Below are 13,748 nucleotides of genomic sequence, written 5' to 3'. Positions count from 1 at the left end.
TCGAGAAAAGTAGCAGGGAGAAGGGTGGGAAGGGGTCCCTGGGGTTTAAGCCCCATGCACTTAAAGAGGTAATATCTCCAAACAGGACCAGGGTACCTTCTTCCATATGTGGTGGCTATGCCCGGAAGCTCAAAAATACTGGGTCAAAATACAGAGCTGGCTGTAAGAAATAGTGAAATGTCAGATCAGAGTTTAAACCCGAATTGTTCCTTTCAGGAATAATAATGGGGAAGTGTATTAAAAAGACCAAATGTATGACATTACACACAACGAAGCGGTGAGGATTGCATTCGCCCAATGTTGGAAGCGGGATTGTATGCCACCGGAGGAATTAGAAAAACCAAAAGATATTAGAAGGGGCTGAAATGGACAAACTCACCCTACAGCTAAATGAGAAAAGAAGGATCAGAGTTTTATGAGGTCTGGGACAATTGGTACGAATGGTTGAATAAAAAGAATAAGAATAATAGAGATAAGAAAAACACAGACAAATGTATGTAAATGAATAGAAACACAGTATATAGAGATTGTATATGTAATAATGATGCAACAGCGGTGTTAAAGATGAGAATGAGGTTTGTAAAAATGGAAAAGTATAATAAAAATTAATAATAAAAATTAATGATAATAAAAATTAACAATAATAAAAGTAAATAATAACAACAATAATAACAATTGACCATAATAACAATTAACAATAACAATAATAGTAATAACAATTATGATGACAATGATGATAGTAGTAGCAGCAGCAGTAGTAGATAATATCTCTACATTGAGTGGGGAGTGGTGGCAAAGGGGAGTTGGATCCTTCCCATTGAAAAGCCAGCCTGCCTTTTTTCAGATGGTATCATGGCCACCTGACCGGCAAGGAAGCCGAAAAGCTCCTCACCGACAAAGCCAAACCCGGCAGCTTTTTGGTCCGCAGCAGTCAAAGCAAACCGGGCGACTTCGTCTTGTCCGTTTTGACGAACGAGGGTAAAGCCGACACGGGAGACCGGAAACCCCGCGTGACCCACATCATGATCCGTTATCAGGTCAGGATCTGCAGCCTTCCCGCTTTCTTTCAATTTGCCTCTTGGGCGGTTGTAAAAGGATAGAACGGGAGGGACTTTGGAGGTCATCTAGAGGCGGTCCTTGATGTAGGGTTATAATAGGGACTGGAACCCCTTTTGTTAAATAGTGTGGTTCAGAGGTGGTCTTCAGCAGGTTCTGAGTGGTTAGTGGGGGTGGGAGGGAATGGAGATTTTGCAGTATCTTTCCCCCTGCCACGCCCACCAAGCCATACCCACAGAACCAACCAGTAGTAAAAAAAATTGCATTTTCTACCATGGCCGTTAAGCAAGACATTGGGTGACTGCAGTGTCACTTTCCCTGATTTTTTTTGTGACACAAACACACCCCGTTGATTTCACTTCTCGGAAGCTGGGGTCAACCCTGAAGCTGACCTGACCGAGGCCATTTTGAGGCTTCAGTGTTGCCACACTGGATCTGAGGGATAGGGAGGCGGGGAGTAGAGATCGAAAACAAGATGCTTTCTCCTGGAACCAAGGTCATTCCCACAGGGAGCCGAAGAGAGGAGGAGCGAAGTTACTAGGCAACCGGGCGGCACCTTGATTGGGCCATGTGACTGATTGATTGGGGAAGGGAATAAACGTTTACTTTTAATGAGGTAAAAACCGCGGGAAACTTCAGAGTTGGTTTTCAGCAGCCTGTGCCTAGTCTAAGGGCTAGCGCTATTCCTGGTTCTCCTTTGGCAGCTGGATGGGAAGTATGACGTGGGCGGAGGAGAGCGATTCGACACCTTGGCGGACTTGGTGGAGCATTACAAGAAGAACCCCATGGTGGAGAAGTCAGGGGTCGTGGTACACCTGAAACAGGTACGTCGGTCACCTGTGCCGAGCCTTTAACTGGGGGAAAGAGACGGGGGGGAGGTCCCTCTCTCCTTCAAACATCTAGAGAATATTCTGCCTTCGACAGCCTTTCAACGCCACCCGGATCATCGCGGCCAACATCGAGAACCGAGTCAAAGAGCTGAACAAAATGGCCGACCAAAGCGAGAAGGCGAAGCAAGGATTCTGGGAGGAATTTGAGGTAAATGGGGGAAAAAGGGGGCCCAATCAAATCTCCTTTTGTTCCTTCCAGCCTGGGGAGAAGATTTCCCAGCATTCCTAGCATGAGATGTGGGGAATTCTGGGAATTTTCATCTGGGTCAGATATGGAAAGTTGGGGTGGGATTTTTTTCCTCATCATCCTGGCTTAGGCCAGCCGTCGCTGGGGATAATGGGGTTTGTTTTAAAGCCCAACGGAAGATGAAAATAGTGATGCCTTTCCAACTTCTTGGTCCCCGCAGATGTTACAACAACAGGAGTGCAAATTTCTCTATCCCAGGAAGGAAGGGCAGCGAGTCGAGAACAAGGCGAAAAATCGCTACAAAAATATCCTTCCGTGTAAGAATTCTGAAATATCCTTAAAGCAGGAAATGATGGCAGAAAATAGAATGATTGATGGTGGCTTTTTCCCCCTCCTTCTTGCACGCTTCCTACTTTTAAGCAATTATCAGAAATTCACCCTGAGTTTCGAACTCAGGGCCCAAAAGAGGTTAGCAGGTTGGCATGGCAGCCTTCTTTCACCCAGTTTGAGCCCGGCGTGCCTCCCTTGCAGGGTTGTTGTGCAGAGAAGCAGGGAGCTGTTAAGGGTTTTTAAAAAAGAGAGGATCATTGAACCCATGCAGTATATAAATCTGGGCAGTAAATTAAAATATTTTCCAAGATGGAGGCTCATTTTTTTCTCTCGCAGTTATGCTGTTCCACTCCCTTTGCAGTTGACACAACCCGAGTGGCTCTCTGGAACGCCGATCCCAGAGTGCCGAGTTCCGATTACATCAATGCCAATTATATTAAGGTGAGTGGCAGGCAATTGGGAGTAGATCTAAGACGATTCATTGGGGACACGTTTCCCAACATTGCAGAACAACTTATTATTTTTCACATTTTTGTGCACGTGAAGAGAAGGCTGGGGCCCTGTTGAGATTGAGATTACAGTTTTACATAGATATAATTATAATTGAATATGATGGATAATACAACAGATATAAAACAAATAGCATAGAAGATAATATAAATGTATATACTGGGTAAGTTAATTGTATAAATGTATAGAATTCTTTATTGGCTAAGTGTGATTGGACACACACGGAATTTGTTTTGGTGCAAATGCTCTCAGTGTACATAAAATGAAAGCTATACTCGTCAAGAGTCAAGAATCTTAAGATAGAACACTTAATAATAGTCCAAGCGTACAATAAGCAATCCAATCATACTAGGAAACAGTCAATAAAAATAGTAAGGATACAAGCGACAAGGTTACAGTCATACAAGTGGGAGGAGAGGGGTGATAAGGAGTGATGGGAAGATTAATTGTAGTGCAAGACTTCATCAAGAGTCAAAAATCATAAAGTACGACACTTAATAATAGTCATAGGGCACAATAAGCAATCAAATCAGACTAGTAAAAAGTCAATATAAATCATAATGATACAAGCAACAAAGTTACAGTCATACAGTCATATAAGTGGGAGGGGAAGGGTGATAAGGAGTAATGAGAAGATTAATAGTAGTGCAGACTTTGTAAATAGTTGGACAGTGTTGAGGGAATTATTTGTTTAGCAGAGTGATGGCGTTCGGGGAAAAACTGTCCTTGTGTCTAGTTGTTCTGGTGTGAAGTGCTCTACCGTGTTGTTTTGAGGGAAGGAGTTGAAACAGTTTATGTCCATGATGTGAGGGGTCTGTAGATATTTTCCCAGCCCTCTTTTTGACTCATGCAGGATACAGGTCCTCCATGGAAGGCAGGTTGGTAGCAACTGCTATTTTCCGCAGTCCTAATTCCTCTCCGGAGTCTGTGTCTGTCCTGTTGGGTTGCCGAACCAAACCAGACAGTCACAGAGGTGCAGAGGACAGACTCCATCATTCCTCTGTAGAACTGGATCAGCAGTATATGTATATAAGAAGTGCATCGTATACTTTAGTACGCAGGGCAGAAATGACGATCACACGGTGTCCAATATTAATGTGTAACCAATAAAAAAAGAACGAATGAACGAAAATAAATGCAGCATGTTAAAAACAAATGAAAATAAATGCAGCTCGTTGTGAAAATATTTGGCCTACATGGGGCGGGATACTTCCAACTGCAGTTTAAATCCAATCAGCTCATTTAAAAAAAAAAGCAGACAGTCTAATGAGCTCTAATGAAGGAGCCTATAATGCGCTGAACGCTTCAGTGGCTGGTAGAATTTAGTTCAGCTGAGCTTTCCAGCACGGCTCCAACCCTGGAGGCTTTTCAGAAAAGACCAGACAATCCTTCGTCTAAAATGGCCTAGGGTCTCCTGCTTGAGGGGGTGGGGTGGGGTTGGACTAGAGGACCTCTGGGGTCTCTTCCAGCTCTGTTATTCAATCCATTTGTGAAGACCTCCAGAGATGAAATGACAGAAAAAGAAATACAGATGTAAAATAATAATAATAATAATTAAAGCGTTAGTTGGAGGTTCATCTCCTAAATGGCAAATTAAAGCTAGATGAGAACAATAATCTCGGTTGCAGGAATTGGGTCTGTCTAGTTTAACCAAAAGAAGGATTAGGGGTGACATGATAGCCGTCTTCCGGTATTGGAGGGGCTGCCACAAAGAAGAGGGGGTCAAATTATTCTCCAAAGCATCGGAAGATAAGACAAGAAACAATGGATGGAAACTAAGCAAGGAGAGGAGCCACCTGTTCTCCCTTAATTCTCTCCTCCCTTCTCTCCCTTGTTCCAGAACACTCTCGAAGACGGCTGCAGCGCCGAACACTGTAAAGTCTACATCGCCACCCAGGGCTGCCTCCAAAGCACCGTCAACGACTTCTGGACCATGATCTACCAGGAAAACACCCACATCATCGTCATGACCACCAAGGAAGTCGAGCGAGGCAGGGTGAGCCCTTCCTGGGTCTCTTCCCAGGGGTGGGATTCAAAAACTTTTTTTTAATACCGGTTCTGTGGGTGTGACTTTGTAGGTGTGGCAGGGGAAGGGTACTGCAAACTCCCATTCCTTCCCCCACCCCACTAACCTGCTTTCCAGTTCCGTTCTCCTGTGCAGGGCAACCAAAGAAGACCCAGCCGATCAGCTGGGACTCAATGGGAGGCGGAGAAGAGATGGGGTTGGCGGGGCCAGTCAGAGGTGGGATTGGCCGGTTCTCTGAACTACTCAAAATTTCCGCTACTGGTTCTCCAGAACTGGTCAGAACCAGCTGAATACCACCTCTGGCCCTTCCCTGTCACATCAAAAGCCTGTGATGTCATTTGCGTGTCCGTCTCTAACTGGCTGGATTCCCAGGATGCGCTAAACCCTCCTTTACAAGCCATCTTCCCACCACACCTTTAAAAAAAAAAACCCACTGTGAAACTGCTTTTGGGGTTCACCAAACTGAGTTTCTCGTTCTCTCTCTCTCCCTCCCTCCCTCCTTCCCTCCCTCCCTCTCCCTCTCTGCTTTCTCTTGCAGAACAAGTGTTTTCGCTACTGGCCGGATCAAAACTGCACCAAGGAATTCGGCCCCATCGGCGTGCAGAATATCGGGGAGCGAGAGTGTCAGGGTTACTACATCCGGGAGTTACAGATCGCACGGATAGACAGGGTAGATTGTGGGGGGTGTTCTTCTGTTTTGAAATGCAGCCGTGTTTCTAGTCCTCTTGGTGCCCTATAAAGAGCCTTTGTGGAAATCGATCGATCCTCTAGATCAGTGGTCGCCAATCGGTAGGCCGGGGGACCACTGGTGGTCTGCGAGAAAATGTTGGTGGTCCTCAGAGAAATGTCGTCCCCCCCCCAAAGCAATCAATCCAGGCTGTGTGGGAACACAAGGTTGCTCCACCCACATGGCCCGCCTACCCGCTGGCTCCCACCCTTAAGCCACGCACAAACCTTACCTTGAGTAGAGCCACGCGAGTTGGAACTGGAAGGTAAGACCAACGGCGGGGGAGAGAAATCCGTCCCAGGGTGGCACGCTGACGTTGGTGGGAAAGTCGGTCCCATATTCCAGAGCTGCAGGAGTCACAGGACTGGCCCTTTGGTCATCCTGGAGTAGCAGCTCCTCTAGTCTACAGCAGGCCGGTGCACCCGGGTGGAGGAGCAGCTGCTCCGGGATGACCAAAGGGCCAGTCCTGTGACTCCTGCAGCTCTGGAATATGGGACCGACTTTCCCACCAAGGTTAGCAAGCCACTGTCAGACAAAATTCATATTAGTGGTCCACAGGGTTTAAAATTATGAGTTTGGTGGTCCCTGAGGTCCAAAAGGTTGGCGACCCCTGCTCTAGATCAGGGGGTCTCCAACCTTGGCAACTTTAAGCCTGGTGGACTTCAACTCCCAGAATTCCCCAGCCAGCTTTGCTGGGAGTTGTAGTCCTCCAGCCTTAAAAGTGGCCAAGGTTGGAGACTCCCCCATCTAGGTAGCAAACGTGTGTGTGTGTGTGTTAATTGGTCATTTCAACACATTGCCTTAAATTTGTGGGCCATCGTAAAAAGCTGCAGAATAACCAAGAGGGGATTTTATTTCAGATAATTCATGTGCTTGCAGTTTCAAATGTGGGTCTCCGATATGCAATTTTATTTTTTCCTTCTCAGCATGTTTTTCTTGGGTAGTTTCTCTGTCCCTTTTGTCGTGTTTTCCAGTCGTCTCTCCCTGCCCCAGTCGTCTCTCCCTGCCCCAGTCGTCTTATTCTGACAACCTCTTTCACCATTTCATCCCTCTGACATGTGGTTGTGCCAGCCCCATTTCCTTCAGTGGTTTCACATGACTCACACCCTTTCAGGGGTCTTTCTCTCCGCTGTCGTATTTTCTGGTTGCAAACACCAAGTGACTCAGAGGTTCCAGGAAAGAAGCACGCGACCGCAGGGCCGGGGGTTATGTTATTTCCATCGCGTGGGCAGCATGCAAATATTTACCTATTTCTGTTTATGTTAATCCTCAGTGACTTGCTTTGCCGGTCATCGCACTTCACAATTCCCCTCACCAACTTCTCCCAAATCGGAGAAGTCTCCGTCACGGTGATGTGTAACTATTTCTACCTGATTTAGTGGCCAAAAAGTCTAATGCAATCCTAAATTGCATTAACAAAGGAACACAATCAAGATCAAGTGAGGTACTAATACCACTCTGTAAAGCCTTAGTAAGGCTACACCTAGAGTACTGTGTCCAGTTTTGGTCACCACACTGTAAAAAAGAGGTTGAGACTCTAGAAAAAGTGCAGAGAAGAGCAACCAGGATGATGAGGGGACTGGAGGCTAAAACATACGATGAACGGTTGCAGGAACTGGGCCTGGCTGGTCTAGGGAAGAGAAGGATCAGGGGAGACAGGAGAGCAGTCTTCCAATATTGGAAGGGAGAAGGAGAGAAAGAAAAGGAAAGAGGAAGGAAGGAAGGAGAGAAAGAAATAAAGAGGGAGAGAAAGAGAGGGAGAGAGAGCAAGAGACTGTGACTGGAGGCTAAAAGATATGATGAATGGTTGCAGGAACTGGGCCTGACTAATCTAATGAAGAGAAGAACCAGGGGAGACAGGATAGCAGCCTTCCAATATTTGAGGGGCTGCCCCAGAGAGGAGGAGGGGGTCAAGCTATTTTCTAAAGCGCCTGAAGGCCAGAAAAGGAATAATGGGTGGAAACTGACCAAGGAGAGATTCAACCTGGAAATAAGGAGAAACTTTCTGACAGCGAGAAAAATCAACCCGTGGAACAGAAGTTGCCTTTGGAAGTTGTGGCAAACTGGAGGCTTTCAAGAAGAGACTGGACTGCCCTCTGTCAGAAGTGGTGTAGGGTCTCCTGCTTAGGCAGGGGGTTGGACTAGATGACCTACAAGTTCCCTTTCAACTCTGATTATCTGTATCCTTCCCTCCAGGAGGAGCGGCCCAGAAAAATCAAGCACTTCCAGTATTTCAGCTGGCCTGATCATGGTGTCCCTAATGAACCAGGCGGCGTCCTCAGCTTTTTGGACCAAATCAACAAGGCTCACAGAAGTATTCCTGAGTCGGGACCAATTGTGGTGCATTGCAGGTGAGGGATATAGAATAGAATAGAATAAATGAAGAATAGAATAGAATAGATGGAATGAAATGAAGAATAATAGAACAGAATAGAATAGAGTATAGAGTAGAATAGAATAGAATAGAATAGAATAGAATAGAATAGAATAGAATAGAATAGAATGAAGAATAATAGAACAGAATAGAATAGAGTATAGAGTAGAATAGAATTAGAAGAGAAGAGAAGAGAAGAGAATAGAATAGAATAGATAATAGAATAGAAAATAGAATAGAGTGGAATAGAATAGAATAGAATAAATTGGGAATAGAATACAATATAATAGTTGGAAGGGACCTTTGGAGGCCTTCTAGTCCAGCCCCCTGCTTGAGCAGGAGAACCTATATACTTTTTCTGACTATAGGGTGGGTGGTGATTTGAGTTGGGCAGGGAGAGTCGTGTGCCTGTCCTTCGACCTCTTCCCTTTCTCTCCTTTTCCAGTGCTGGGATAGGCCGAACGGGCACGATCATCGTGATAGACATGCTGGTGGACACCATTCACCGACAAGGTAGACCCCCTTGCCCCTTCTCTTAATTTTGCACAGGGAGTAAGGGATCTCTTCCTCAACAACCATGGCCAGAAAAAAGGCCGTAAAGTCGGATGCGTAAGGATTGCACCACTCAAAACAAAGTTTCCAGTCCCCATCGTGGTTGCAAGTCTATATAGCCGTGATGGCAAACCTATGGCATGTGTGCCACAGGTGCAGGGAGAGCCATTTGTGCTGGCACACGAGCCGCAGGCAAACTTATCTCCCTGCACTTGCCTCACAGCTGATTTTCGGCTGGTTTGAGGCCTTTTTCAGGCCGAAAAAGGCCTCAAACCAGCCGAAAATCAGCTGTGAGGCCTGGTTTGAGGCCTTTTCCGGCCTCCCAGAGCTTGAAAAAAGCCTCTGCAGGCCGGACAGGCCTGTTTTACCACTTCCTGTAATACCGGAAGTGACGACATGGTCCTATTCGGCATGCAGAGGCCTTTTCAAACTCCGAGAGGCTGAAAAAGGCCTCAAACCAGGCCTCACAGCTGATTTTGGTCTGGTTTGAGGCCTTTTTCGGCCTCCCAGAGCTTGAAAAGGCCTCTTCCAGCCGAATAGGCCCATTTCATCACTTCCGGTATTACAGGAAGTGATGAAACGGGCCTGTTCAGCCTGCAGAGGCTTTTTTCAAGCCTCTGGGAGGCCGAAAAAGGCCTCAAACCAGCCAGAAATCAGCTGTGAGGCGCAATGCAGGTAAGAGGTAGTGGGTGGGGGGATTGCATGCGCAGAGGGTGTGGGGGGCACTCATTGCCTTCTGGGTGTTGGCACACAAGTGCCAGCGCACACACAATTTTTGGCACAGGAGCCCAAAAAGGTTAGGCACCAGGGCTATATAGTAATAATAATGAGTGTAAGCATTTAATGTGGGCAAACTGACTCTTCTACTTTAGACTGGCCTGCCTAGCAATTTGATAAACACCTTTTCTCTCCCTCTCTCTCTCTCTCCCTGTCTCTGTCTCTGTCTCTTTGTTTGTAACTCACAATAGGTTTGGATTGTGACATCGACATCCCGAAGACGATCCAGATGGTACGGAGGCAGAGGTCGGGCATGGTGCAAACAGAAGCCCAGTACAAATTTGTCTACATGGCTGTGCAACAGTTCATCGCCATGCAGCAAAAGGAGCTAGAAGAGGAACAGGTGAGGGACTGCAAACTAACCGAAGGGTAAAACAACCTGGAATGAAGGATGAACTTCCTAACAGGGAGGACAATTAACCAGTGGAACAGCTTTGCCTTCAGAAATCGCGGGGGCTCCATCACTGGAGGGTTTTAAGAAGAGTAGAGTCAGTCACTTATCTGAAATGGTTCTATAGAGTCTTCTGCTTGAGCAGAGAGCTGGACTAGAAGACCTCCAAGACCCCTTTCGGCTCATTCAGGGTGTGGGTCACAACAGATATTGTGACGCCTCCGGGGGACATTGCCAATGCCCCTTGCCCAGCGCCTGTAAACCGCTTAAGAGAGGGGTGTAAAGCAGTATATAAGTCTTAAGTGCTGTTGCTGTTGCATGTCACCTTCCTCACTTATCAGCCAGAAGGGCTCAAAACTGGGAAGCCTCCACTGGCACTTGCACAACAATTACCCAACAACTTCCAACACCAAACTTGAAAATAAGGATGTCATCATAGAGCAGAACAGAAAAGACAACAGAAAAATAGCAGAGCAACAGAAAACAGAGTTGGAAGGGACCTTGGAGGTCTTCTAGTCCAACCCCCTACTCAGGCAGGAAACTCTGATTATGAAAATTATGATATAATTTCAGACAGGTGGCTGTCCAGCCTCTTCTTAAAAACCTCCAGTGCAGAGGCGGTCTTCAGCAGGTTCTGGAGAACCGGGAGCAGAAATTTTGAGTAGTTCGGAGAACCGGCCAATCCCACCTCTGACTGGCCCCGCCAACCCCGTATCTCTTCTCTGCCTCCCATCGAGTCCCAGCTGATTGGCTGGGTCTCCTTGGGTTGCCCTGCACAGGAGAACAGAGCTGGAAAGCAGGTTAGGGGGGTGGCGAGGGAATGGGGATTTTGCAGTATAACCTTCCCCTGCCACGCCCACCAAGCCACGCCCACGGAACCGGTAGTAAACAAATTTGAATCCCGCCATTGCTTCAGTATTGAAGCGCTCACAACTTCTGGAGGCCAGCTGTTCCACTGGTTAATTGTCCTCATTGTTAGGAAGTTTTTCCTCAAGTTCAGGTTGCTTTTTTTAGTATTTATTTATTTTATATATTTTGTCAAGCGTCTGTTAGATGATTACGAATACATGAAATGCATGCGAATAAAAGGAAACAATTGGACAGGGACGGTAGGCACACTGGTGCACTTAGGAATGGGGTGAGGTCAACAGTACACAGTTTAAGGTTAAAATTTCGGGGGGGTTGGGGAAGAAACCACAGTCAGGTAATGCATTCCAGGCACTGACCACTCTGTTGCTGAAGTCGTATTTCCTACAGTCGAGTTTGGTGTGGTCTACCTTGAGTTTGTATCTATTGTGTGCTGAAGTAGTCATTGACAGGTAGGACAGTGCAATAATTTTATGTACCACACTTAGGTTGGACCAAAGGCGGCATAGTTCTAGATTGTCTTAAGCCTAAAATTTCAGGTCTGGTGGCATAAGATATTCTGTTGCAAGTAGAGGAGTGGTGGACTCTTCTCGTGAAATATCTCTGGGACACTCTCAATTGTATTAATGTTTCTCTCCTTGATGAGTTTCCATCCATTGTTTCTTGACCTGCCTTCTGGTGCTTTGGAGAATAATGTCGGAATCTGACTCGGACGAAAAAGTTGAACAGCTGACAGGGAGTGGGAGTGTGGCTCCATTGGCTGTGGAAGAAAGCTGGGGAAGAAACTGGGGAAGGGCAAAGTCCAGCTGGGCAGAGCAGGGGAGAGGTAGATCAAGGGAGAGGTAGAACAAGGGAGAGGGAGTTCAGAGGAAGACACAGGCCCACTCCCTCTTCATCCTAGGGCACGCAGGGAGGACTGGAGAAGGGAGCAACGTGGGTTGCATGGCTTACGGGGGAGGAAAGGGCCCTGATTCCCTTCATTAGTCACAGCTGGGAAGAGAGTGTATAAAAAAGGCAAACTCCATTCAGCAAGCTGTTGGGAGCAAATCATGAATTTATCTGGTATCGTCGAGGCTTATCTGTGTTCCTGGCATCTTCCCAACTGTGTGAGTTTTGCTGTGCTTTCAAGTCTGAAAGTCCTTCTCCTCCCCTGTCAAGATAATTACTTCAGTTTGGTTTGTTTGGATTTTAAGTTACAGTTTGTGTTGCTCATGTTTTGGATTTAATTTTCTGCAGTCAAAGGCTGTTCCTGGGGGAGTTTTTCTCCAGCCCGAAGGTACATTGGGGGCAAAGTTGGAGATAATAAAGGGACTCTTATTGCTTATTTGACTGTGTTGCCTTTGTGCCACGTCCCGGGTCATCACAAATAAGTTGACCACCTCTTCTTCCTGGAAGCCCCTGAGATATTGGAATGTTGCTATCATGAATAGTCATAAAACCATTGAAATTCTTCCCTGCTATTTCAGAGATGTCTACGGAAGGACACGGGTTACCTAAATATCCGATACTTGCCGATGGAAAAACCCAGAGCCAAAACTCGCCCTCCTTCACCTCGGCTCCAGATAGGGTAAGATCCTTTTTTCTCTCCTCCTCCTCCTCCTCCTCCCTCCCTCCCTCCCTCCCCCTTACCCCTACAGCAATGCCAAGATTACAAGTAGTCCTCTTCTTACGACCAAAATTGGGACTGGACGCCCCATTGCTAAGCGAGAGGGTCGTTAAGCCAGTCATGCCTGATTTTGCAACCTTTCTCGTCAGTGGTTGTTAAGGTCTTTGTTAAAGTGAAGCAGACGGACGCTAAGTGGATCATGTTTTCCACCATTGATTTTTGCTTGTTTCAAAGCTATCTGGGGAGCTCATGACCCCGATGACCCCAGGACTGGACAACCACGGGAAATCCATTCCGGTTGCCAAGCATCCAAATTTTGATTGCGGGAGCGCAGGGACACGGTGGCGGTCCTGTCTGCAAGGACCCATTTTAAGTCATTTTTTTTCAGCGCCATCATAACTTCGAACGGTCGCTAAACTCTGGCCATAAGTGGAAGACTACCTGTAATTGGAAGAATAGGTGGAGGAAATATCAGGGGTGGGATTCAGAAATCCCAGCAACCAGTTTGCTGCCCGGTTGCTGGGTGGGCGGGGTCTACGAGAACCTCCTGTTTCCGGCTTCCGGTTGGCCTCCAGAGCCCGGGGGAGGCCATTTTCACCCTCCCAAGGGTCCTTAGCCATTTGAAAGCGAACATACATTCTAACTCTTATCTTTAAAAGATTGTAATTCAAATACCCAAGTTTTTGATCGCGAATATATTTAATTGGAGAATGTGATTGATGACACCCAGCCCGTGAAGGTGCTCAGTTGGAGAATCTGATTTATGACACACCCAGGGGAGTGGGGGGAAACAGGGTCAGAGGGGACTGTAAATGACCTAGGCCAGAGTTGGCTTCATACAGGGCAGGGCCAGTAGGTCGCCTCTAATAAAATCCTTTGAAGCTTTTTGAAGTTTGGCTCGAGAATCGTGATTTAATTAGGGCGGTTGCTGGAATCCTGACATTTGGTTGACTAAGCGGGTTGCCCGGTATAAGCCTCAGATTTTGGCATGGGTTCAAAAATTCCCTGCCCTGGCTCGATTTTTGGTGGGGTTGAAGGCCGGTTGCTGATTCTCCTTCCTTTTTTATTCCGCAGAGTGGCTGACGAGGAAACGACCTCCGTCTACGAAAACCTGAGTATCAAAACCGCCAAGGTCTCAGGGTACACTAACTCAGGAAGATAGTAGCTATAGAGCAGGATTGCAGGCAGGTGGCTTATAAAATAGGTAGGCAATGTGTCCCAGGTGTGTTATTTTATGTCTCCTGAGATGACAAGGCCGGTGGATCACACATCAGCAAGCGCTGCTGCACCGTTAGGACCTTCCTCTCCAGATACCCAGCCCTGTTTGAAAACTCGGTTCCTCCCAACTACTCCATTTCAGGATGATTTTTCTTGTAGACTTAAATATCACTGCGCCACATTGGGATGGGAGGAACGAAAAAAACGGGAAAACTGCACACTTTTCCGTCTTGGCTT

At 46.7% G+C, this 13,748-nt stretch overlaps 1 protein-coding gene across 1 annotated transcript in view; it reads left to right on the top strand.

Moving 5' to 3' along the window:
* LOC113446178 (tyrosine-protein phosphatase non-receptor type 11-like) overlaps positions 1–13,507 on the top strand; it is a 34,491-nt gene extending 20,984 nt beyond the window's left edge. The window contains exons 4-15 of the mRNA XM_026715708.2: positions 845–1,037; positions 1,761–1,880; positions 1,981–2,094; positions 2,354–2,450; positions 2,825–2,904; positions 4,814–4,969; positions 5,538–5,669; positions 7,923–8,077; positions 8,546–8,613; positions 9,621–9,772; positions 12,154–12,254; positions 13,368–13,507. Of these exons, the coding sequence (XP_026571493.1) occupies positions 845–1,037; positions 1,761–1,880; positions 1,981–2,094; positions 2,354–2,450; positions 2,825–2,904; positions 4,814–4,969; positions 5,538–5,669; positions 7,923–8,077; positions 8,546–8,613; positions 9,621–9,772; positions 12,154–12,254; positions 13,368–13,455 (1,456 nt within the window). The 3' untranslated portion in view covers positions 13,456–13,507. The remainder of the gene's footprint in view (positions 1–844; positions 1,038–1,760; positions 1,881–1,980; positions 2,095–2,353; positions 2,451–2,824; positions 2,905–4,813; positions 4,970–5,537; positions 5,670–7,922; positions 8,078–8,545; positions 8,614–9,620; positions 9,773–12,153; positions 12,255–13,367) is intronic.
* The last annotated feature ends 241 nt before the right edge of the window (positions 13,508–13,748 follow it).

The sequence above is a fragment of the Pseudonaja textilis genome, chromosome 18 (genome assembly GCF_049901715.1).
Source record: "Pseudonaja textilis isolate UNSWEBS1 chromosome 18, rPseTex1.2, whole genome shotgun sequence".
NCBI lineage: Eukaryota > Metazoa > Chordata > Lepidosauria > Squamata > Elapidae > Pseudonaja > Pseudonaja textilis.
This window is presented reverse-complemented; position numbering and strand designations above follow the sequence as displayed.